Raw genomic sequence first — 26,456 nt, forward strand, 5'->3', positions numbered from 1 at the left:
CGCCCTGGATAATAAACTAAAATCGGAAAAAAGATTAACTACTCTCAGACCAAATGAAATACTTAATGTGAATATCAGCTTTATTCTTCCAGTTGACTTACAAACAAAAACGTACATGTTGGCAGTTGTTTGTGATTCGCGAGATGAAATCGTTGAAGTTAATGAAAATGACAACGTGTTTAAAATTGATATCCGCATAAAGTCACGGTTGAGCAGCGATATAGCGGTGATGTCGGTAAATGCTCCTGCTTTTTCTTCTTTTGGAAGCGACATGGAAGTTAAATGGGCAGTTGTGAACAATGGTCCTAAATCAGCGCAGGGGTACAAATGTGATTCGGTTTATCTATCCGATAATGAGGTTTGGGACATAAAGGACATGCAAATTGGTAAACCAAAATGTTCGTTGTTTAGTCTAGAACCAAACACTTCAAGTCAGATATCGGAATCTTTATCAGCGTCGACACCTCTGGTTGCTGCAAATAAGTACAATACCATTGTGAAAAGCAGGTCTACTGTTGCCGATATCAATCAAGAAAATGATGCTGCAGTTGCGTCACAGAAAACTAGAATAACACACGACATTATTAACGTCGGCGAGACTGTAAACCGAAATCTGGTCGCTTTTATAGTCCTTCAAGTTATTAATGTTACAAACGACGGAACTCTTATTATAACAGTGTCATCAAACAGTTCCATAAACGTGTATCTCAAAGGTGGCAGTCCAGCAACTTTTTACGACTTTGACATTTCATCTGATGACCCAACTTCATCTAACCAGGTTATCACGTTTCCAAACACAAAAAGTGGTGACTACTACCTGCTCATTGAAAGTTCAGATAATAAAGCAGGTGGCAGACATAGCCTTGCGATTTCAGTTAAATATGCTGTGTTTGAAATAATTGACATTTATCCTAGAATGCTGATACCAAAAGCACAAACAACTCTGAAAATAAAAGGAGCCATGTTCTCATCTGATATGCATGCGAGCATTTATTACAATGACACATCTGACGATAACTTTATTGCTAAACAAACATTCGTATTCACTTCTAGCTTAGCGTACTCGACTTTTCATCTACCAGAAACTGCCTCAACCGGAACGATAACGTTTAAACTGTCATCATTATCATTAAATCAGACGATTTATTATGCAAACCTTTTAATTAAAAATGGAGTAAAGGGATACATATCTGCATACAAGGAAAGTCCAGGAAGGCTAAGGGTTGGTGAAACAGGCACATTCCTGATTAGAATACAAAATCTTGGAGATTCAGATGTAAACGTTCCGATATTAAATGTGGAAGCTTTAGGAGATGGCAGTTTTCAGCTGCAAGACGACACTCGCGAGGAATTCTTTAGAAAACAATATTTACTTTTCTGTATAAGCGCTCAAGGACCAAGTGGAATATTGTTGGCAAACGATTATTGCCAACTTGATTTAATTGTACGACAAGATAACACTCAAGTCAACTTTGCATCTATGTCCATGCAAGTTTGGGAAATAACTCAAACTGAACAAGCTGTCAACCCATTTATACAATCAAAGAATAATCTACGTCCTTCTCACTATGACGAAAACGCCTGGGATCGTGTATGGAATAATTTTCTGACATTAACCGGAAATACCTCTTTGTCGATGGGTAAAAAGATGTCAAGTGTACTAAACGAAATGAGTGTTGCTGGAAGAAGAGTACGACCGGTAAATGATATATTGACATATCTACTAGATTTTGCAGATTCACCAAATGGTGATAGTATCATAGACTTACAAGTGGACATTCAATGTCCTTCGGATAAGAATACTCGTTTAATTGTTGATCGATTAATGTCTTCGAGGATTGGCTGTAGAAGTCAAGATGGGTTTTTAGGAAGAGGATGGAAAATTCCTTTATGATGAGTATTCATAAGTGAGAAAACAACAGTGAAAATGTCAATTGGATATTTTCACTGCATACTAAGGAGTAGAAATATCAATTTACTTTTAAAATCCATTGTAGTTACTTCCCTTTGATTATAACTAAACACATCAACTTTGAACCAGAAAATGTTGCCACATTATATATTAATTATTATATATATATTAAATATAAAAGGTTGCATATGTTTAAATAAAGATAAATTTAAAAAAAATCTAACAACAACAACAACAAAATTGCCGTTTATTAGAAAAATATGCAATCCTGTTCTTCAAAAGTTTTCTTGAACTTTAAAGCTAAATGTTCCAACATTTGCTTTCAAACAAAACTGATTACATACTAAACAACTACTCCAAAATAAATTCGAGGTTATTTTATTTATCATATTAAATCATAAACTGTTTAGTTTGTAATACGAACTTCCCTGAAATTTACGCAAAATAAAATGATGATTTCTATTACCTCCACAATCTCCTCGAAATTTGTCAACAACTTTGCGTGGTCTTTATCTGGAAAATGACCTTCAAGCGAATAAGACTTGTCTCGGACTGTTGGATGACGAATACCAATGTACCATAATCAAAATCTAAAACTAAGATTTTTATAAATACAATGATACTCTGCGATTGTTTTGCTAATGCTTCGAACATTATAATTTTCTTTCAGTAAATGGCGGCGTACGCAGTATTTTGGTAATTTACAAATACAACCGTGCATTGTTTGTTAAGTTTTAGCTTAAAGATGCATTAATAAAAGCTCAGTGATGAACGTTCATTACTTTATTATCTTAAAACGTAAACAAATCTCTTAAGATAACTATTTACCTACGAACCGTAGATAGAAAGACAGCTAGGTCTTCAACTGTTAACTTTGCGTGAGGGGCATCCCACAGTTACCGGCGTAGCAAACACTCTTTAAAAAAAGGGGATATCTAGAAAAATACCAATACATCTCCGAAAATAAGCAGAAATTTTGTTGATTTTAGTTAAGATCGTTTTTAATTTCTCTCGTGAAAATATATTTTTTATTAACACTCGTAAAATAAAATACGATTTTACACGCTCGAATAAACAATAAACTGAAATAAACAAATAATACAAATAACTCTTAGATTTGTTCCTGTCTGAGCTGCAAGGTCTTTGTTGTATATTCACTTGTTATTTTATTGGATTTTAACATTGAAAGTAAAACATAAGTTTCATTTATAGGGATACATATATTAAGACGTTGGATAGTGCTGAAGTTGTACTAACCTGGCACAAGGAAGCCCATTTGTTTCTTAAAGGAGATGAACATGTTTACCTACACCAAACGCTTGGTACACTTACGCGTACTGATTCAGGTAAAATTAATTAAGAACAACAAACGTTCCAATTTCAAAACTTAAACTTTATATCTTTAGTTCGTCATGCCTATATCTATATGTTTGTATATCCATATTCTACAGTTAGCATGGGTCTTTCATTATTTCATTTAACTTTTATAAATTTCGCTCTCTTACGATTTGCGTTTAATTTGTTAATTGTACTCTTAGGCTTTGCTCTTCGTCGCCAAGATGACGGAAATGAATATGTTTTCGACATTGAGACTTTAAAATTGAAGCACGTTGCGTCCTTAACTGACGGCAGTTGGCTAAATTTGGAGTACAATCAGAGTTTATTAACGACCATCCGATATTCTGTGGGATCATATGTCGTAGTCAGATATAATATTCTAAACAAAATACAGTCAATGGAATTGTTAAATAGTACAGCAAATGAAAAAGTGTAAGTAAATGTGTTTATCTTATGTTAAGCATAGAACTCTTATCAAGCACATTAACAGTTGATGTTTTATACAAGCCCTTGAATTAAAGATATGCAGGAGTGGATAAAAATATTATAAACAACAGAAATTTGAATTCTGTTTGAATGGAACCATTATAATATTTGCAGGAGAAATATATGTATATGAGAACGTACTGGGATTGTCCCTGTAGTTTTTATTTTATAAATGAAAATACATAAAAAACTATATTATTTCCATATTTTGCAATTCGGTATTTCATTTGCAGAGTATACGAATATGACTTTAAAGGGGAACTACTTACAAGCGTACGAACAAATTCAGATTCAACTACATACACATACAACCCTGACAATTCATTAAATACTATTTCTTTTGATGATGGCACAAGATTTGAGTTCGACTACAACAATTTAGGCCACGTAAAATTTAGACGATATTTTATTTCTGATAAAGAAGTAGACAGACAAGAATATTTGTACACGGATGGCGGAATGCTTTCAGTATATTCTTGGCCTGCTGCCACAGGTTACAATTTAACATATTCTGAATCTGGAGAAATTATTGCAACTCATCGCTTAGGTTTCCTTCCTGAAACTGTTGTAACTACAAAATCCGCGCAGATAAACTATGAGGGCGATCATGTGAGTCTACTATGTTTGTACAAGTTTCGTCCATTTGAATGTCCGTCTGTTTATTTGTCTGTCAGTCTATATACATAACACTGTTTAAGTACTCTACTCTATTTATAACACTGGCTTTGTCATTTGTTACGATACTACCCCCCCCCCCCTATCGAATCAAGTCACAATTCAAACTTTCTTTTGGAGAATACCATGACTTGTACTCGTGATATCGAATTTCAAACGTTAGTTTATTCTTGTGCGTCAAATACAAAAGAAAATTGTGCAGGATGTATCTTATATTTCTCTGTTTGTATGGAACATTAAAAATGTATTTTACTACTTAGCGTGTAATGTTGCTTAAAACAAGCTGATTTGGATAATATGATGAGACTTTAGTATTATTTCTATTGTGTCTGAGCATAGCAACACATTGTCAGTGATGATTACCTAAATGTAGTCAGTTATAATGCTCCTACAGCATTATGCGTCACTGTTTTACGCGTTATTTCATTTTTCTCAGTCATAGGAACATTTATTCTAAAACGATAAGACTTTGAACTAATTTTGTACTATTTTAGATTGTAACAAAACGTACATTTGGAGTGAATTCGATACTTATTGAAGATGGCAATAGGGAAAACATAAAAGCTCATTTTAACAAACTCGGTCAGCTTATCCAATTTAAAGATGGACGAGACAACGTTTACGAAATAAGTGTGAACTCAAACGGAACTATTGACACTGTAAAGTTTCCAGATGGGACAAACAAGACGTATATTTACTTTCAAAATGGACACCAAACCATTACACAAACAAGTGCCATTAATGTGTATGAATTCAACGAAAAGAACAGATTAGTTTTTAAAAATATCGGCGATAATATGATTACATTGTATGAATATGATAGTAATAGTAACCTTGAGAGAGCAAGAAATATTCTAGCTGAGATTGTTATTAGCTATTCGGACACAAACGTAGCAAGTGTGGCATATCCGGATAAAACTGTTTACTATCGATACAATGAAAGAAATCAGATAAGAGAAATCTCTACCAATGACGGATATCTAGTCAAGTATGACTTCAATGATTTAGGACAGATGACTCGAGTTTTAAGGGAAAATGGTGTAGTTTTAGTAACGGCCGAATATTATGAAAATGGAAAGCTGAAGAAGAAGACTTTGGGAAACAATGCTTACACCGTCTACGACTACGATCCCTCGTCTACATTGTTAACGTCTCTTAAGAACTTCTTTCCAAATGGGTCTCTGGTTTCTCATTTTACATATACTTACTCGATCAGAAATCGGCGGATTGCCGTAACGTCACAAGATGGAACTTGGAAATTCGAGTACGACAAAGCTGGTCAGGTGACGTCAATGACAGATCCACATGGCAATGTTACAAGGTACAGTTACGACGCTAGCAAAAACAGACAATCTGTGTCCATCAACAACTTCGAGGAACAAAACACAATAAATAAAATGAATCAGTACGTAAAATATGGTAGTACCTCGTATGACCACGATAAAAATGGAAACCTGATACTGAAGAACGGATCGTCTGGAAACGAAGTTTTCAAATATGATGAAGAAAACAGACTTGTTGCTTTTCATTCAAACGGAACAACATGCTCCTTCAAGTATGATGCTTTCGGTCATTTGCATTCAAAACAATGCAATGGTCGAGCTACCCGTTATGTCGCAAACATCCAGGGACTCTATGGTACAGATATTATTGAACAGGTATAACGTTATTTTATTGATACTTATATTCTGAAATAGATTGCAAGCTATATATATTAAATAGCTTTTGTTTTTCAATGTTATGATTAATGCGAATATTCAAAATTGAAATAAGAATGCATTTACGTTTTGTTTTCTGCAGATTGAATCTATAAATGGTGTTGGGTCTACCGTTCGCTTTTACCACGGGGGTGAAAAACTCGGACTGATTGCTTCTACCTATGATAACGGAAATGTCGACTATTTTATGTATGATGCAATTGGGTGAGTATATTATAATAATTTCCCATGGACTTATCGAATGAGCAATAAGATACAAATTTGTGTAGAGCTTCAAACAACTGAGTATGAGTATCTTTGAAAGTCATATCGTTGCAATCATAGACTTATAGATACATTTATAGTCGACCATGGCATTTGGTTGACAAAATGCCCTAGTGATGAAAAACACGCACGAGGTTAATTATTTATTTTTGGAGTTAATGTCAACCGAAAGCCATGTCAACAATACTAATTTTGTAAAATGCATATATTTTGATTTTTTGACCTTGTTAAAAGACAAGTTATACATATAGTTGGGAAAATCACAACTCAACCGGATTTGCTTTGTTTAAAAAGAAAATCTGAAAATAACAGCATGTGCAAAATCAAATTAGTTACAGAGGCCATAAGCTTGTGTTTATCAAAGAGACATAAACATAAATTTAAATAAGCAATGTTGTTTTATTATTATTATTTAGAAGTAAACATTTCCATAGTTTAAATGTTAAAAGTTTACGTACATCTATCGAATGAATTTGACTTTGAACTCAAGTGAGTACGGCTCGGGACGATCAGATATAAAAACAGTTTCATCAGATTTTATGCTTAAATGACTTAACAATTTCAGTGGAATATTTTACAATTCTAAACAGAATCAGTAAATTAAAAAAAATAATAGTTCATTCCTTGTGACCTTCCCCGACAAAGGATGTATACTTCCGGTAAAAAGGGTAAATACCGGGTCATAGTAGCATTCATTATTGTAACAGAGAGTGTGACATTAAAGGGACTGTACACCAGATTGGCAACACAAAAAGTTTTTATCTGTAACGAATCTCAGGACATTTATTTAATAGAATGGGTTACGCTTTGATATCATAATTGTTAAAAAATGTACCAAAATGTAAAAATAAAAATGTTTCTGAGACCGGGTTCGAACCCGTGTCGCCAAAATTGCAGTCCAGTGTTGTATCCACTGTGCTACGAAGGCTAACTCCAAACGACTTGTATATTTAAGCTATATACCTAACTTGGTAATATCACGATATAATATCGACTAACCAATCACGCATTAGAAATGAATTCTACTAGGTAGACATACCCAGTAATCTTTTATAATGGAAAAATACGAAATAACTGCTAAACTTAAATAGATTGTAAACTATGTGGTACTTCAGTTAGAAAGTTTCAATGCATTGTACACATTAATACCAAGTTTATGTAAGTTTTCGACAATTTTCTTTTTTTCTTGCAATTTGGTCATCTGTTGAACAGTTTCTTTAACCCATTAAACATTATTTACTTTTTTTTGATATTTCCTTTTTAAATCTTAATAAGAATTGCTGATGTACTTTTTTTCCTCGGCCATTTTTTCATTCTTCTGTAAATGAAGTCAGAGTTGCACGAACTCGTTTTCGACTGGCAATTGTGAAAAAGGTCAATAATTTCCCGTTTGTGCCGTGTTCACTTCGAAATTCACGGGTGTTCTGATAATCATTGTCGCGGAAAATTCAATAAAATAGTCTTATTATGTATAATGTTACAATGATCATGAACACTAAAACTAATGGAAAAAAAATGAACTGTTTTTATCCATCACAAACAGTTCAAGATCATTTCAACACAAACAATGAACGTAAATAATAGTTTGAACTTACTATTATAGTAGATTTGGAACTGTAATAAATGTATGGCGAAAAATGGAAAACATGTGTTCAGCTCTGCAACAAACCTTTCTCGTACATCCGAATGTTAAGTTCTCAAATTTCTTGATGATCGTTCAGTTTGACTGATAAGAATGTATACCCATAATAATACACATGATTTTGTTTGAAACGCATAATTATTAAAGTGCTACTCAATAGAATAAGACACGATCTGTATCTTATCGATGTTTTTTATTACTGATGTTTTAATAGACATTGCTGCGTTTGATCACTAAAAGAACATATGTTTTAACGTGACTATTTTGTTGAGAACATTTTAAACAATGCGAATATCTCATGTAATTACATATAAATGTATTCGTACAGGTCCGTTGTGAACGTGCTGTCGGAAAATGGTGCCCTTGTGAACTCATACCAAAGGGACCCGTTTGGTAATGCTATAGAATCAGTTGAAAATGTGCCATCAATGTTCACGTTTGTTGGACAGTGGGGTGTGGTTGATATAGAAGAGATTCCCGACGTATTTTATATGAGAACACGATTCTATGACTCAAACACGGGTCGATTTTTGAGCCCTGAAACATTTGGTTTTAGTGCTCATAGCACAAACTTGTATGCATATTGTGCAAATAATCCAGTAATTTACAAAGACCCAAAGGGTACACGTCCATGGTGTTTACGTATGTTGAGAATGGCGACCAAAGGAGCGATAACAAATTTGTTGGAATTAGGCTTGAATACTCCTACCAATAAACGGACATTTGGAGGTAAGTGATAACATTTGTTTTCTTACCGGTTGTAAAGTTGGGGTAGTTTTTAACAGAACTTGGAGAAAAAGCCAACAGCCGACTGCTTTAACAAAGATTAAACAACGATTACAATCAACATAATTAGAACGAATATTTTATATTATATTTTGTCAGAATATAAGAACATTATTTTGAGCTTTATTTACAGGAGCCGCAGTTGATTGGGCCATCAGCGGGGTTGTTAAGCCGTTCAAAAAGATATTACCAGGCTGGGAGATGGATGTTGAATCAGATGTCGTGTGCATAGCGGGAAAAGCCACACAGAGGTGGTTTAATAATGAGCCATATTCTTGGAGAGACTCCTCAGAAGAATACGGAAAGAAACAGCTAGATCGTACTCAGGCTGTATTGGAGGAGAAATTTCCCCTTTTTAAACAGTTAAACATAGTGTGCGGTGCCGTTGAAAAGTATTTAGGTTACAGTGGAGTGGTAAGTTGCAGATACTTGTACATAGCATTCGTAAAGTAAATTCTATTATTAAATTAGAATTATCATATCTTTTGAGAACGTTGATCATGTTGATATGATATTCCAATATATATCAAATGATTATTATTCCATCAAATTTGTACAGTAAAAAATCTTTAAATTGTTTGGCAGTGCAAGGAAAAAAACGATCAATGAATTATGCAAGCGATTTCATTTTCAAGGAATGAACAGAGGGAATATATATATATATATATATATATATGAATCGCATTTTTTCGAGCTTCCGTTGAAGCTAGGGAACGTTGGTAATGTTGCAAGTAATGTTTAAATCCAGTCGTCGAGTACTTCAGTTTATTTTATTAGTTTTACTTTGTTCTTCGTTGTTTTCAAGTTGATGTGCACTCAAATTAGGCATATATTTTAATGTTGTAATATGTTTTTCGTAAATGTTGGGATATGGGTATAACAAATTGTTTTTAACCCACAGTGACCGTTCAAATGGGGTAACCCCATTATTTATTGATCAGGCTAGTTTGATGCATGTGTATGTTTGTGTAATTTGTACGTTTTGTGTCTATGTATATGTGTACTATGGGCCCTTAACTTATGCCTCTAAATAGGGGTAATATTTGAATGCTTGACTTCTGGGAATGTCCTTGTAGTTTGCATCGTATTTTTGCATATTTCAGTTGAACAGTTTCAGTAAAACCGAAACTGCTATTTTTATACTGTAGATGTAGTTTGTGCTTATAACATTGCATTTCCGCTGTTTGCATTAAAATTCAAGTTTTGTTACTTTGTGATTGTTCTCTGTAAAGTATTAATTAGGTTTCTGGTAAACGGGTTCAGGTAAAGAAGACGGTCATCAGCAGTGGACTTATGCGTATTTAGGACAATATCGACTAATTCAACGAAAATGCTATATAACGTACAATTTTCACTTTATTTTCGTTATAGCCATGCGACTGGAAAGATCGAATTAAAGATTTATTTTACAAATTGCTTGACGATATTATCATTTGGATACAATCAAGAGATCCGGTGAGTTATTTCCTATATGTTGATTAAATATTTTGTAAATTCTTTTAATACTTCTAAAGCGAAGATTTATATATTTATTCGTGAAAATTTGAATTACTGGCTTAATGACTACAATGCATTCGTAGAAACGCACTTTCTTAAAGCAAATCCAGGCATAGCGAGTAAACCATTCAGCTCCTGGGTTAAAAATGAAATGTGTTCTCTTTTAACATTTGACAGAACGATATGCTTGGTCCGGATGGCTACGGACCGGCCCGTTTTATATCCAAGGATTTGACTCTGAAATACACTATCAGATTTGAAAACGACGCAAACGCCACTGCACCAGCACAGCGCGTGTATGTCGAACACAAATATAATGAGCACTTGGATGCCAGACACTTTGTTCTCGGAAAGTTTGGCTTTGGCAACTTGACGAAGGAAATGCCAATAAGGAGTAAAATTTATGAGGTTCGTGAAGCATACATATTTGAAAAACACTGATCATAGTTATGTGTTGATAATCAGAGCATAATTTCCATTTCAGACATTAATATGAAAGTCCGCAATAAAATAATATGTAAAATGTATATAAATTGAAGGAAAAGGGCGATGAATACGGACATTTTATATATCCGTCCAGCTTCACAAGGTTATAGCGTAGGGTATTATTTCCTCATTTCTTAATATGTTTCAATCCCACTTTCAAAACATACTGATCAGGCCAAAAGCCACATGACCATTCATAAATTTAACAATTGTGCAATATTGAAATCAGTGGATTATAATACGACCAACGCGTTTTTTAGCAAACAGATCTTGTGTTTGTAATGTTTGCAATTATAATAACTTTGCTCTATCATATTTCACAAATACATAATACATCCCGGCCTAAGATCCATGAGCATACAACAATGATAAATGCACGTACATACACACATACACATACATGCACACACGCACGCACGCACACACATAGATATTTGTTTTTTATATGAAATTTGTCTTCAAGAAAATATGCAAAGTGTTTTGAGAGGAAGCATTTTGCATTTTACGCAATTCGAAATAGTTTCAGGTACAACATGTTGGGCATAATCAAGTCAACAATGTATTTTGGCTTTGCTGAAATTTCTTCGAATTTAAGAAATATATTGTGTACCTGTACAGTTAATTTAAGTCACTATTTTCACATTGAATTGAATATCTTTCTAGATATCACCTAGGGGCAGTTTGACTATTATTATTATTATTATTATTATTATTATTATTATTATTATACCCGATTTTTATAGCGCTCTTTTCTTATATGCAATAAGCTTTTAAAAGCTCGTGCAACTTACATATCACATATATGGACACATAATGCAACATAAAATAAAAACATATTAAAATATCAGCATTTAAATTACAAGATGGGGTTAACTAGAATCAAGTTTGACTATACTTGACTTTTCATATCAAAATGATGTATTGCTTTTAATAAATTAAAACATGAGGAAATATAGACAATATAACAAGAAAAGGAAATTAGAAGAAGAGAATTGTTTAACTCTTGAAAAGAATCGAATATATTTCATATCTAAATAAAAAGGAAATTTTAAACGTTTTCATGTTTGGTCTTCCCCAAACACCTCGCTATTGTGGAAGGCTCTTAACACAGAAAAACACGCTTAAATTGACAAAGAACTTGTAAATACTGAAAAACTTTTTAACAGGATACCATAGACCTCACGAAAGAACAGGGTATTGTAGTCCGAGTGTTTGCTGGGCTTGATGTAGTCAAAGAAGTTATTGCTTGGGAGTTCCAGACTATAGATCCAAAAACAGGTTTGATTTGAGTGTACTGTGTATGGGTTGACGATAAACTGTTAAATATCAAAAGTGTCAAACCTTACCTGGTAGTGATAAATATTTACTTTTCAATAGAGAAAGGCGTTTCGTTACATTCCCTAATGCTACTGTTTGTTATTAATGAAGACTAACACCTGTATCACTTCTACTTTTTGATTGATAACTTTCAAACCTTAGTAACTTTGATTGTCAGGATTGGCTCCAATGGATCCTGGGATTGGCTTTCTTCCACCCAACAATGGAACATCCGGGCAAGGATTTGTGAGTTTCAGTATTAAATCAAGAATAGAAACCCCCCATCTGTCAGTGATTCATGCAAACTCCTCGATATTCTTTGATCAAAATGAACCGATAGACACTCCAGATTTATTTAACACGGTGAGTTTATAACATGCAATAGTTGTGGACGTTGCTTTTTTTAAAATTCAGCATTCTGCGTTTGTTATAATGATAACTATATTGTAATACTTTTATTAATATGCCATTTATCAGAGTTTTAAGGACTTAACGATTTTTAAACACAATGCTCTTGCACATAACAACACCCCAAAAACTAGAAAATTAATAACAACTTCCATTATTTAAAACAGCATTACCCTCTGTTATAAATATATATCTAACAACAACGTTTTTCAGATCGACGATCGGTACCCGATTATTAATGGGTCGATTGTACCAGGTACAGAGTCTCGGGACTCAGTAACATTGTCTCTCCGGGCTTTAGACTCAGGTTCAGGTGTCCAACGCATAGATTTATTCAAGAGGGAAGGTCAGTCTCATTTCTTCAATAAAAATGTTTACAGCTGTCAAAGTGTAGAAAAAAGCGATACTTCGTTTAAAGTATCAAAAGTCGCCTTTGGCACGCATTCATATGAAAAATGTAAACCGATTCATATAGGACACATCGACAAAATGTATATTGAACTTGCTTTAACGTAGATCGTATGTAACACATATTAGCAATTTCTGTGTTTCATATATAGTATACCCTACATAAAATGGAAAATGTACGTGCCAGCAACACTCAAGATATGTCTTATTGTTCTCTTTCTCAGGTGAAAGTATCACTTTATATAAAAGTAACATCACCGATGCGATATTTGTTCTTCAATTGGAAACAAACCTTCCACAAACCATTTTACCAGTGGCTGTTGATTTTGTTGGAAACAGAATTGATTTACAAGATATTGACCGAGAGTCAGCCATCACAGTCAAAGTGACCATAGAGACAAGTATGGACACACACTGTTCGTTGCTGAAAAATATAAAATTGAAAATCATTTAATTTCAAAAAAAGATTTATAAGTAGCATCCACTTCACATCAGTTCTTAATATGTATGGATTGAAACCATTACAGGGTCTAGTTCGGTTTGTCGACATAAAAATAATACCGGCATTAATGCCAAACTAAAAACCGCCTAACATAGCCTTGAGTGTTTTGTGTATTTGTAAAACATTACGTTTATGTTCCGCACCAATAATTGACCACAAGTGCTCGCACACAGCAACACAACCATGTGTGCATATACGACTCTATCGTATATCGTCTTTCTTTTAGCACCCTGTGAATGTTCTGGTAATGGTAACTGCTCAGAGGGAACGAATTTGTGTGAGTGTATGAAGGGATTTTATGGAACCTCTTGTAACAGAAGTACGTATTCATTTCTATACATTTTGTCCATCAGCATTAATCAATCAAACCAAACCTATAATCGCTGACATATTCGTATGTTTAACAAACAATGATGTCTACTCTTGCAAATTTCTGCAAATATCCACATCATTTTCATGAACACTTGAAAATATGCAATATAATTATCTCGGTCAAGATTCGTTTGAAGTATCTACTGCAACTGAATATTTGTCATACCAGTCAGACATGTCTGTTTCCGTCTAGCGTTGAAAGGGACTATAAGATTTAAGTTATTAACTATCGTAGACTGAATGCCAATACAATGTTTCCAAAATATGTATGTCACATAACAGGTTTAATTATGAAAGTTTCTAGATATTTAAGCAAGAAGCTTGTTAAATCAGTAGCACTTTACTTAAAATGTTTACCCAAAATTTGAGATAACGTGTGTCATTAAAACTTTCTAGATATTCAAGTAAAACGTTATGATATTGTTAGCCCTAACTGAAAATGTTCAACATATCCTATTGTTAAATTATTAAGTAAGATTTTTTTGTATAATACTACGCGAAACCTTTCATAAAACTTGATTTGCTATGTGTATGTAAACCATGATACTGTTTAAAAATTGCAGGACATTTACGGACTAAACTCCTTTGGTTTGTTTTGACGGATATCTCAAACTGTATAAAATGCGATATTCTTTAAATTGGTGTTCTATATATTTGGTAGATCAATATTATATTGTCTTTACGATATTCATACTTTTATCATTAATTCTGTCTGGGACTAATTACAAATCTTTCCCCAGATTATGTTTATCATAAAACAATTTAATTTCGAATTACTTTGTTTTAGCTACACCTCCAGTTGAACCACCAGTGCTTGAGGTTAGATCAACACCGGGGTATGCAAGAGAACCAATAAAACTCTTCATCTCAGCTCGCAATATCTCGGGTGTTTTGGAGGACCTCTCAATTGTTATATCGAACATTCCTCAGAACACATTATTCTCTAAGGGCGCTTCCAAAGGTGATGGAAACCTTTACATAGACGCTTCTGAGTTTGGTTACATCAACATGACGACCGATCAGTACGGTGAAATTGACCTTAAAATAACTGTAATGCAGACTTTCATCGACCAGAATTTATCAAGGTCTACTGTTCTTCGTCTCTTTATTTATCCATATTTTGAAACAGTGTCCGTCCAATTTGCGGCATGCCTTGCAGAAGACCAAAACAACTCCGTCATGTTTAGTTCTAGTGTCTCGTTTGTTGGAATGTCTAAGATGGAGATAAAACAAAATATCTGAGTTGCCTTACCCCACGTGGTCAGCTTGATGTTACCGACATGGGTGCATCCACTGGAGCGTTACAACAAAGAAAGTGTTTACCAGATAGATACAAAAGTTGCTCTTGGACAACTTGAAATCAGCAGACCCTTCAAATCATTCAACACATCAGTTATAGTGCGTGTTCAGCCTGACGGTGTACCACTCAAAGAGTTCTTTTTCGAATTTCAAGTGGATAGAGGATGTTCAGAAGGTAATTAAATTTATATTAAGTTACAAAAACATTTATTTACTTGTTGAGCTCACCTGATCCATAATTAATTAATTAAGCTTTTCTGATCAAATCTTATTTTACGTATGTGTCTTTAATCTCTTTCAAGCGTGTTCCACTGTTTTTCTAGAAAAAAACAAACAATTCAATTCGATCATAACGTATTCTTTGGTGAAAGAGATTCGAGTTCGAAAGAAGGATCAGACCCTCTTTTAAGGGAAGCCAATATAGAAATAGTGAGAGCAATGTGGCGCCTTCTATAAAGCCATTGGGCAAAACCCCAAAATTATAAGGTGCTGTCGCGCAGGGACGTATTGTCGTTTTCAAATGATAGTGGAAAATATTTGTATGCTCAAAAGGGATGTTTGGCTAAATAGAGTAATAAAATCGTCATGCCATCCGCTCGATCTTCTGTCCTCACTTTCTTCCGTCTTCACGAACTCCCGTCCTTCCTTTTTGTGCAGATCACTAATCGTAATGCATTGAGAAAATCATATTAACTTCAGGGCGATGACAGGAATTGCAGTGTAGAATAACCATAACTCTTTATTTGTAGTATTTATTGAGTTGTTGTCCTTAAATATTTTTTATTTGCGGAGAATAACTCCAGTATTTAGAAACCATATAAATGGATGAAGGCCAATGAGCGAAAGTGCAGTATACAAGATCATATCATTGGAGTTAGTATCCTTTGTTAAAGTTTTAGGCTGCCTTCCTAAGTAGAACAACAACTCTATCATCAGTTTTGGCACAGAAATCGCCTAAGTTACCTTACCGATGCAGCGCATACATATTTCTAGTGCATAGCACAAGGACAATATTGAAGTAATTCAAATAAAATTTGATACTTTGTTACGGACAACGAGGGGAAGTGTAGCGAATAGGAATGCTAGCAGAGCTGTAAGACAATAACCCACCCGAGGTTCCAACAAGTAATGACCGACAACATCGATGCATACGTCGCTTATCAATACAGCTCCTGTTCGTTGATACATGCCCTGTATCGTTTTAGTTTAAACTTTTGTTGTTACACAACAATTGGGGAGAAAGCTGTACGTATTGAAGCTAGGTCACTCTCGTTGGCGCGGTGTTGGGCAAGACTGTACTTTAGTTCCCGGAGAAATCGCATTTGTCCGGTTCGGTGACCACTAACCAAACTCAATTACACCCTCGTTATACATAATTTAAAAATAAAGTAGTTTTGGGGTATAATCCATGTGTGCGTGTTTAAACCTCTTTATATTTCTTTAACAGGATCGTGCGATTGTGTCGAAAATAACACACTTGAGTGTAGTCCGATTTTCAAACAATGTAATTGTTATCAGTCCTGGCAAGGCAATCGATGCGAAACTGATGTCAACAAATGCAAACAACCGACAATTTGTTTGAGCATGCCGAACTCATCATGCCGCAACAGAGAATGGGGCTATGATTGCCTATGTGTGGAAGGCTTTGACCAGCAAAATGACACTTGCATAGGTAGGGAATTCTTAATAAAATATGTATATGAAAATGACTACAGTTTATTTAAAGCCCGTCGTAACGTGTTTAATTATTTCATTTTAAACTTTGTAGTGAAACATTAATTCAGCCTCTTCCCATCTGAAACAACACAAACAATATGGTTGTATGATGATGTATTATAAATCTATCAAACTATCATCAAACACATCTTACTACTAATATTCAAAAAGGATCTTAAATAGACTATTCAAGGAAAAACTGAGATTTATAATCCTAGAAGCCCTTTGTTCTTGTTGGTTTTGAGTTTACCCAAGCCAAAACAAATCCAATAACTAATGCGTTTTAGCGACCATCACTAGTGTTACCGGTATTACTGTTTACTATGTATGTGTAGGAAATGGTAAAGCGGAAAAAACAACAACTAGATCACCCCAAACAACGAAGCCTCCTCAATCAGGTATATCTTGATCGCATTAAAATACAAACGCAACTTAATTCTCTGAAACCTAAAATCTAAAACTCTGGAATTGCGGTGGATATGCAGTAATTATTTTCAATCTGTTTGCAATATTGTAAAGATAGGGACTAATACAAAATAATTAATAATCAGTATTAATGAATAAATTGTAAAATTGATAAAAATACTATATGCAAGGCTAATCGATTTAAAAAAGAATAAATATGGTTTCAATCAGTCTTTAATTATTATACCACTTAAACGTTATAAACCGTACTAAAATCCTTTTCAGGAAGAACTGTTTCTGTAGTTATACGTGTTGCCATTGATATGCCTGCGACGGATAACTTAGAAAATAACACCACTTACGAAACATATGCTGCAAAGATTGACATTATGGTTTGTACTATCAGATAGAGATAAATTTATATAATTGCATTAATCTCACATTCTTTATTATTAATACAAATCCAATTTAATGATGTAAGAACGTGAAATCAATTTGCAAAACATTCGGCACCAAGTCCTCTAGGTCTTGCTAGCCTAGTTTGAATAAAAATATAGTTTTCAAATTGTTAGTTGTTTTCTTTATTTTACACTTGCTTAGTACTGATCTCAGAAACTACTCTGTTGGCAAGTTTAGTTTTGAAAAGAAGATATCGTCATTCTACTGAAATACTTCAAATATGTATTATTACTTTTCTACTGGTATTGTAGGAGAGAAAACAATGAATGCGCACTAAGATTTCCGAAACACAAGTAGTATGTAAATGGGGATGCCTGGTGGCCACATGTTCTTATGGTATCATCTGAAATGGTTTCAATTGCAGAAAAATAAAAGCTAATATTTATTAATTTAAACTTGATTTTTTTATGTTAGATATCAGTTGAAATATAAAGAACAAAAATAAAATATGTAATAAAACTTTAATTATAATGTAGTTTAGGTCATTTAGTCAGCATTAAATGGTGCCACAAGGTATTAAACTTGAACACCATAGTTAATGTAGCTATCCGAAAATAATTTATTTGTGGGTTTTTTTCCTTAAGGGCTGTTATGTTGTATTGATTTCAGTTAACGAACTATTACAAACAACGTCTTGACGATTGGCTGATAGATGTTTTTATTCGATCGTTGAGGTTTGATATTTCAATACGCATAATACCAATTATATTTTCTCTGATTAGTTTAATTATGTTCTGCTTAAATATCGCAGACCCCTAGCATCCAATCATCCAAGTTTTCAATGACTAGATTATTAAATTTAGTTACTGATTGTGAAAGTGAAAGTAATTATTTTGTAACAAGTATATATCGTTACTTTTTCTACAGCAATTAAAAGCTGCACGTTTGTTTCTATATTAAGTGCATGTTCGGTACTGTTTTATTTTGCAATAGTAAAGGAAGTCTGATTGTGCAACACGATGTATTGGTGAAGGACGAGGAACAAGCACTTCAAGAACTGTCATTAGCTATTGTGGAACTGTTGACCTTTACTGACAGCAATTCATCAGGATTAATGCTAGATGGTGAACAAATTGCTGTCGAAAACGTTCGTCTTGGAAGTAGCAATGGTAAGGATGGCTTAGGCAGGTCAAATTTGTTCATTTAAGAAATCGGCAAAGTATTTGACAATGAGTTCACTGGTTTTCGGAAGAACAAAACATTTATATTATTAAGAGAAATATTAGATCCCACATGCTTATTTTCTGAAAGAATGTAAAATGTAATAAAGAAAACGACGTTGTATTTTGTGAAGGCGTCTCAGAGATTGACACCATTGTATTAAGATTGATACCTGTTTGTACCATTGAGTAAGTTTTTTTCAAAAACACTTCTAGCCCTAGATGCATGCAGTGTGTTTACGTCTTTAAATCCATGTGAGACTGGCTGCCAGGTTGATGACAAAGGAACACCGACATGCAGGTCAGTTACACACTGCTACAAATATACTGGTGTAAGTAATTATAGTAAATGTAGCATTTTACTTGCAGCATCCAGAATTATACTAATATTATTATGCTTGATGTTCTATAGAGTAATTAAATGTATACAGAATCCGTTTGGTATTGTCTTATCGAACTACTTCAATTCCATTCAACTGAGTGAATGTACGTCCGTGTTTATAATTCGTCGTTTGTAACACATAAACAAAACAAACAAGCTACACTTCAAACAAGTACGTTTTACAAAATAGTTTGTTTTGAAAGGAGCGCGGCATATTGTTATATTAAACGGGCAGCAACATCTGCCTAAATGCCATTATGACATATTATTATATAAATACTTATATGATTATTTAAACAATTCTTATTAGCGATTGAAAACTAGACATAATCGATGATCGTAATAATTGGAATGTTATTTTTTATCAATAATCGATATCATAATCGAATCTGAAAATATGAACAATAAGGATCAGTTGCCAAAATATTTTCTAACCGATAATTCATGAATGATAGAAAAAAAAAACATTTGGTCGATCAGAGTTATCTTCTTTGCTTTGAAATTAACACTAATTAGTCAAATCCATCGAGAGAACAATACTTGTTTTTGAAGTTGTTTCTTACAACAAAAAAGTTCCGAAAATTACAACCGTTTACTGCCGACTTCAGGAGCAAAAAAAGGTTTTTCAATAGTTTTCGATCATCGGTGTATCCCTTATTCTAACACACTCTGTCTACATTTTCAGACCGGTTTCACAGGAAGACGGTAAAACAGGTACACGAATTTACAATTTATCGTATACTTCCTTGAAAAAGATGTCCGTCGACTGTCCGCAGTGCTTCAGCGCATGACCCAGTTGTCTTGGTCAATGAAATACACTATCGTTTCAGGTGATTATCTACAATGCTTCTGGGCATGATCCAGTTGTTAAGGCAATGTAATGCACTATTGTATGAATTTCCTGTCAGTTTCATAACGCTTTTTTGTGACAAGTAATGTAAATGGTGCTGATATAATGTCAGAATTATGGCCCTTTGTATGCATACAAATTATGACATTTATGGTTTTGTTAATAACAAAATAAACGTTGAAGATATTCAGTTCAAACTTTCGTTACTTGCTCACAGTTAAAATACGCTCTTTAATGACAAGTATATTGGCACAACTATGCAATTTTGAAACTTTCATACTTAAAAAATGTGACATTAGTTATGGTTTTGTTCAAACGCAAAATAAATGCAGGTGCCCTATAGTAATCACCCTGTCCGTTCGTCCGACTAGTCCGTCGTTACGTCCGTTCCTCTGTTTGTCTATCTGTACTACATTTGTTTTGTTAATTACCTATCCGCCGTTCAAGATATCAAATGCATACTTTCTTAACTTTCTCACAGTAAGAACACGCTATTTTGTGACAAGTTATATAAGTGATGCTTATATATTGCTTGCTGACAGTAATTATACGCTCTGTTGTAATAAGTTATGTAAGTTATGTTTAAATGTAGGCACATTTATGGCCTTTTGTCTACTTATAAATAATTTTCCATTTTTATGGCTTGGTCTATTTCTGAAAACCGTTCGGATACAACAAAAATATTGCTTTACCATCCTTAGTCTGGAAACTAGACAAATACCGAGATACTCACTATAAAAAAACTCCATTCCATGATTTTTTACCGTTTGGCTAACATCATTTGATGTTCACTTGTCCATTTTTTATTTCAGACTACAAAGTGTTTATAATAGCATTTGGCGTGACATGCGCATGCGTGGGATTGGGCATTGTAGTCGTTGTTGCAGTTCGCAAACATAGGCAATTAGCGAAGAACGTCAACTTAAATTCTGGAATAAATGAAGCAGATGGTAACGGAAGGGAAATTGTTGGCGCTTTTCATAATCCAGTGTATGGTGAAAATGTAGAGAAACTATAACATGTCAATGTCATATGTACATGAAATTTGATTCAACATGTTCATTTTTGGATAAAGGCAAAACTTCTTCTCTTCTACAATATGATTGAAAATGTACTTACCTTATTTAATGTCATACTGGCAGTGTAAACGTTCGTATCTAAGAGTCAAATCGTATCTTAGAGTCAATAAACAAAAACGTTTTCTGTGCTTTAAAGAATGTATGTGATCTTCATTGTAATTATTTAAGTCTTTTCGATGTTGAATTTACCCGAAATCTAAAGCAGTTTGAATGTCTTTTGAACACGTAATGCGTAAAACTGTTGACACATCAAGATCTAGTTTACATGCACTTTCCTTTTAATCTAATTTATCCTTATTATGTTCCGTGTTTACACGGTATACTATATATATATATATATATATATATATATATATATATATATATATATATATATATATATATATATATATATATATATATATAAATTTTGTAAATGTATAAAAATACCAAAATGTACAAAAACAATCGAGTCGGAGACCGGGTTTGAACCGGTGTCGCCAAAATTGCAGTCTGGTGTTGTATCCTAAACCCTTGGAATATTTAAGCTATATACCTAACTTGGTAATATCACGTGATAACATCGACTAGCCAATCACGCATAAGAATGAATTCTACTAGGACCATTTTTTTATTAATTGGTTAGCGGATTTTTTTAAAAAAAATGTTGGACGGGTGGTGCGAAAAAAAAAAGAATTTCATACTCATACTTATTTGTTTACAAAACATGTACATGTATTTTTCATAGCGTTTGTGGTCAAACCCAAAACCAAAAGATCAAAATAACAACAAACAGGAAAGACATGTTCATAGAATGAATATTGATATGTTCAAATGCTCACTTTGTCATACACATATGTTTGGCTTTATAGTCCAATTTCCTCTCCTACCAATTTCAAATTCAAATGTTATCCTTATATAAGCATTTTATACACGTCCAACTTATAATAGTGTCACATTTTAAGTCAATATTATTACAAACTTTCAGTTTTACTTTCACTTTTTGTTGCTGTTTTTTGAAGCACATCCTGACTGCAAGAGTTTTCTTATTTGCAACAATATTTCCAACCTTACAATGAATATGCCTGTGTCTCCTCATTGCTTGGCACTACTTCTTCTCAACAGAAAACGCCCAATGTAACAAATTTCACTGACTCAATTATTTATTAAATGGAATATAAAATGTAAATAAAAATGACTTTATATTCAGTAATGAATTCTTCGAAGTAAAGATATTTCTCTGCAGCTTTAACAAAATCTAAATTACCCCAGATTTTGATTACTTGAATAGTTAGTCTCCATATAATTTGTTTAACAATTTATGCCCCCTGGGACAAACACAGGACAATATATTTCATCAAAAACTATGATTTATATGTGATTTGTTACCATTGAAACAGACATCAGCCTTGATATCAGTTATTCCAAAACAATAGTTTAAATGCATATGGTATGTTGAAAATGAGAATTCATTTTTATGTATGATCTCAGCTCAATTGAGGCCACCATTTTGAAAATAATTTTTAAAACTGCATCATTATGTTGCAAAGGAACAGGCAACAGGTGTTACATCATTTCATGTGCGCAAAAAACCAACTGATTTACTCTTTTCAATATTTAAAAAAAAATAAAAAAATACCATTTTTCGATTGGAGTTTTCGAAAATATTGGGCTGCGGATCCGTAAACCAATTTATTAAAAAAAAGGTATACATACCAAGTAAAAATAATAATGGAAAACTACGACAGAACTGCGTAAAAAGTTGTAGGCATATCTCCGTCATTTCGGATTAAGATCCACTGACCAAAGAGCAAATGCGATGGCGCAGTGTCCGTCGTCCGTCCGTCCGCATTGCTTTGTATAACAATCCTTGATAAAGCTAGTTTTTTTTTATATAGCATATATGCACTTTGTTGTTTGTGGAGTGCTATTGTTCCCTGTTTCTTGTTTGTGAGTTTTTTGTGTTCTATGTCTTTGGCATTTACCCTGTGCCATTAAACGGGGATGGATAATGTTTAAACTTTTGGCTACTGAGCTTGTTTCTGTACTTTTTAATATAAATATTGAACACGATATTGCCTTAAGTTTTGCATGTATCTAAATATTTGGTCAAAAGTTACATATACATCCAGACCTACCATGCATGGATTCTGGCCATCGAACTTGTCAAAGTTGCTATAAAAGAGTTCTTATTCCACCATCACAACTCGTACATAGTAGTAATATATACATGAAACATGCATTTCTTTCAAAAATAATGCATGGCAAGATTTTTCTTTGAAATAGGCCAATCTCTTTCAATGAACTTATGAAAATAATAGAACCTCCATTCGTTATCCGAAGTGCGCTAAACGTATACTATTAAAGATAGATAACCATGAAACTTTGGTTTTTGTAAAAAAAAACAGCATATGCATGGCTCGTGAAAACAATAGAGCGCCCATTTAATGACCAACGTTTATTCAACTTATAAAGTAGTAAGATATCCAAGAGACTTCGTTTCCTTTCGAAAACCCTTGGTTGTCTAGTTTATGGCCCTAGAAACTGGCAAAAATTAAAGCCGTTTAAAATTCTTCAGACCTTGATTCATTTTGAAAACCAGCCATAACCACCCATGAATGACCTGTTAATAATCTTAAGAAAAGGTAAAAAATATATAATTATGAATACAATACAGACTTTATTTAATATCTGATGGTTACCAAATGTATACGTTAGCGAGATATTCATCAGACCTTAACAATTAGCCATGCCCGCTCATGCTTGTAGCCATCAGTAAAGTTTGATCGTTATTCAGTATCGTATCCAGTAATTACTACAAAACCTAAATCTAACTCCACTGACAACAGTGTGCGACCTTGACCTTTGAGAAAGTGACAAAGCTACAGCTGAAGCACGCAGTTTTACTACTATGAATTCCTAATTGACTCCAATGGCCAACGAATGTCACCTTAAAATTGCAGTTAGTTATACGCCTTCCCGTGTAAGTTACGTGAAAATTGATTAAAGTTCCAGTAATAATTAAACAGTTAAAGATGAGACACGAATTATTGCTACTCGTATGAGCTCAATATTGAAAGACATTCAGCTATGGATGCGAAAGAACGGCAAAAAAATAATATTCGAATATTTGGTCATTTTTTCGATCTAGTATTCGGATATTCGATTACAAAAGCTAATATTTAGAAGTTGTAGTAAACTAGAATTATTCCATATAGTTATAGCCAGGGCTCTTTTTTAACTCTTTTGTGTCGTAGCCGATACACGCGACGGATCTTGATTCTTTCCAAAATTAGTCTCTGAAATTCCCCTCCCCAACAAAAAACATTTTAAACAAACAAAATACAAACTCGAATATTTTCAAATCCAGTGCATTCATTTGTTTTAATAATGCGAAATTAGGTCGGCAAAGATCGTAAATTCCTGGTTTAATGATGTTATAAGCAAACAGAGGATCGTTCCGTATGACGAGCAGCCTTGTTCTGGCATTGACCTTTACTGAATATAACCATGAAACAACAGCAACAAAAAACTCGGTAACTAGTAAAATTATAAAGCGAATACAAACGTGGATTTTGACATCTATTGTACAACAATTCAGGAAATATGTCCTAAAATGCTGTACTATACAGTAATATTTCAAAGCACACACGGTATTTTGAAACACGGAAAACAGTGTAACAAGCTCATATCATGCTTACCAACATGGAGATTCGAATTATATTACACAGCTTAATTGGAAGCCAAGACAACAATTTGGTGTGAAGTCCAATTCCGCATCTTCTTAACTGGCATGGCTATTTAAATTTTACCGAAAGTATTCGAAACTTGTTTGATGTCACTTGTCTAATAGACAGTTATTGTTAAATTGCGGAAATCGTTTATTGTACCCGACGACATGCCCTTACTGGCGCGTGTATAGTGCATTGTCATCACATCCACGCCTCTGACATTTGTGGCCTATCGTGGCAAAAAAGACAAAACAAAACTTTTGTAGCCATTAATTCTGACGGACGGAAAACCAAACAGGTATTCACAGATTCAGCTAGCCAGAGTTAGAGCGCTTGACTAAGTAAACAATAGTCTGCTATTTTTTTCAACCTTTCACACTTAAAATACCACTTGTCGTCGTCCGGGAGGACCATTCACTGTGCTATACACGAATGCACGTTAAAAACCAGCGTAGCTCTAACCCGCGTTATATTATGTCTATAAATTATGTTCTAAAAACTAATGTGACTAATACTGTTATCCGAGCACTCCGATTTTACTCCACCGAAATTCAAAAAGCATGTGATTATTTCGAAAAAGATCATTAACAGTACACGATATATATGTAGAATCAATACTTATATTGATATATCTTCTTTGGACACCTCTATAACAATTCAAATAATATAGTTTTGTGTTTTATTTCATTAACACGTGTATTTGTTTTGAAAAATTCGATAAATAATGAGGTTATTTCTTTTAAATTATGCATTCTCCTTGATGTAAGAAATATGAAACATTGTATGGCATAACGTTGTGTTCTTATTGATTGAAACTATAGGTTGTTTATGAATTCTAAAAAAATACAAACATTTGGTAAATAACATGGGATGAAATCATATAATATCGTTTATCTTTTTTTCATAATGGTTTAAAACAGGCACAACTTCACCTCTTGATTCATATTCATCCTCTTAACAGCGTGAAATTGAGCATTGGAAATAAAGCAATTTCAGATCGAGGTTCTTTTAAATAAACATGATCAGAATGTTTGTTTTTGTAATATTTGATATGGACCATATTAAGTTAATAAATAGGTAGCAGGGCCAAATTTAACTGAAGCTGCAGCCCAGGTACACAATTCTCGTGACTTTAATGTCGTTTGTGTTTGAACAGTAGGCCACATGGTTTGTTTAAACTAGAGGCCATTTGTTGTACACAAAGGAATGTTTGTCTAAATGAACGTCACGTTCTATTATAGATCATATCAGGTAAAATAAAGTAGGGTGCTAGGTTAAGTGTTTCGAAATGGGTTCATGTCAGAACTAACACTAAAGCGACAACTCCTAACGAGAAACATTTGTCTCCCATATAACTTGTCAAACAATGTTTAATGCAGATGGTGTATCGGAATTCAGATGTCTTATGTATAAGTTTTTAAAAAATATCATTCTGAGTGCAAAGTCATTTTGTAAACCACAACAATACAGTAATGCATTAGGAAGGTGTTTAACAACAGATACAGCAAAAATTACACTAAACGCGTAGATACAAACGTATAAGAGTTCAGTTAATGTAATTTACGCCAATGTTTGAGATATCAGT

The 26,456-nt window shown here is 33.6% G+C and overlaps 2 protein-coding genes across 2 annotated transcripts; both read left to right on the forward strand.

Annotated features, from left to right (window-relative positions):
* The first annotated feature begins 1,606 nt into the window (after nt 1–1,606).
* On the forward strand, nt 1,607–15,053 carry LOC128213247 (uncharacterized). The gene is made up of 16 exons (XM_052918816.1): nt 1,607–1,699; nt 3,125–3,258; nt 3,451–3,682; nt 3,970–4,345; nt 4,906–6,069; nt 6,212–6,333; nt 8,364–8,764; nt 8,955–9,235; nt 10,193–10,276; nt 10,496–10,726; nt 11,971–12,082; nt 12,300–12,484; nt 12,743–12,875; nt 13,162–13,338; nt 13,666–13,758; nt 14,599–15,053. Exons 3-16 carry the CDS (start codon nt 3,648–3,650, stop codon nt 15,051–15,053), a joined length of 3,849 nt encoding a protein of 1,282 aa, XP_052774776.1. The 5' UTR covers nt 1,607–1,699; nt 3,125–3,258; nt 3,451–3,647.
* Nucleotides 15,054–15,080: 27 nt separating this feature from the next.
* LOC128213248 (uncharacterized) lies at nt 15,081–21,449 on the forward strand. The gene is made up of 9 exons (XM_052918817.1): nt 15,081–15,285; nt 16,558–16,782; nt 17,162–17,224; nt 17,517–17,623; nt 18,300–18,364; nt 18,624–18,799; nt 19,067–19,151; nt 19,918–19,946; nt 20,895–21,449. Exons 1-9 carry the CDS (start codon nt 15,081–15,083, stop codon nt 21,098–21,100), a joined length of 1,161 nt encoding a protein of 386 aa, XP_052774777.1. The 3' UTR covers nt 21,101–21,449.
* Nucleotides 21,450–26,456: the final 5,007 nt, after the last annotated feature.

Source organism: Mya arenaria, chromosome 13, assembly GCF_026914265.1.
Source record: "Mya arenaria isolate MELC-2E11 chromosome 13, ASM2691426v1".
In the NCBI taxonomy this organism is placed as follows: Eukaryota; Metazoa; Mollusca; class Bivalvia; order Myida; family Myidae; genus Mya; species Mya arenaria.

What these genes read in the sequence shown, in the direction of transcription:
- LOC128213247 (XM_052918816.1), top strand. Translation starts at nt 3,648, where the DNA reads ATGGAATTGTTAAATAGTACAGCAAATGAAAAAGT. An exon ending in TAAACTATGAGGGCGATCAT is followed by an intron (nt 4,346 to 4,905) that starts GTGAGTCTACTA and finishes GTACTATTTTAG; the next exon opens with ATTGTAACAAAACGTACATT. An exon ending in CTCCAGATTTATTTAACACG is followed by an intron (nt 12,485 to 12,742) that starts GTGAGTTTATAA and finishes AACGTTTTTCAG; the next exon opens with ATCGACGATCGGTACCCGAT.
- LOC128213248 (XM_052918817.1), top strand. Translation starts at nt 15,081, where the DNA reads ATGTTACCGACATGGGTGCATCCACTGGAGCGTTACAACAAAGAAAGT. An exon ending in CTGCAAAGATTGACATTATG is followed by an intron (nt 17,624 to 18,299) that starts GTTTGTACTATC and finishes TATTGATTTCAG; the next exon opens with TTAACGAACTATTACAAACA. An exon ending in GTTTTTATTCGATCGTTGAG is followed by an intron (nt 18,365 to 18,623) that starts GTTTGATATTTC and finishes ATTTTGCAATAG; the next exon opens with TAAAGGAAGTCTGATTGTGC.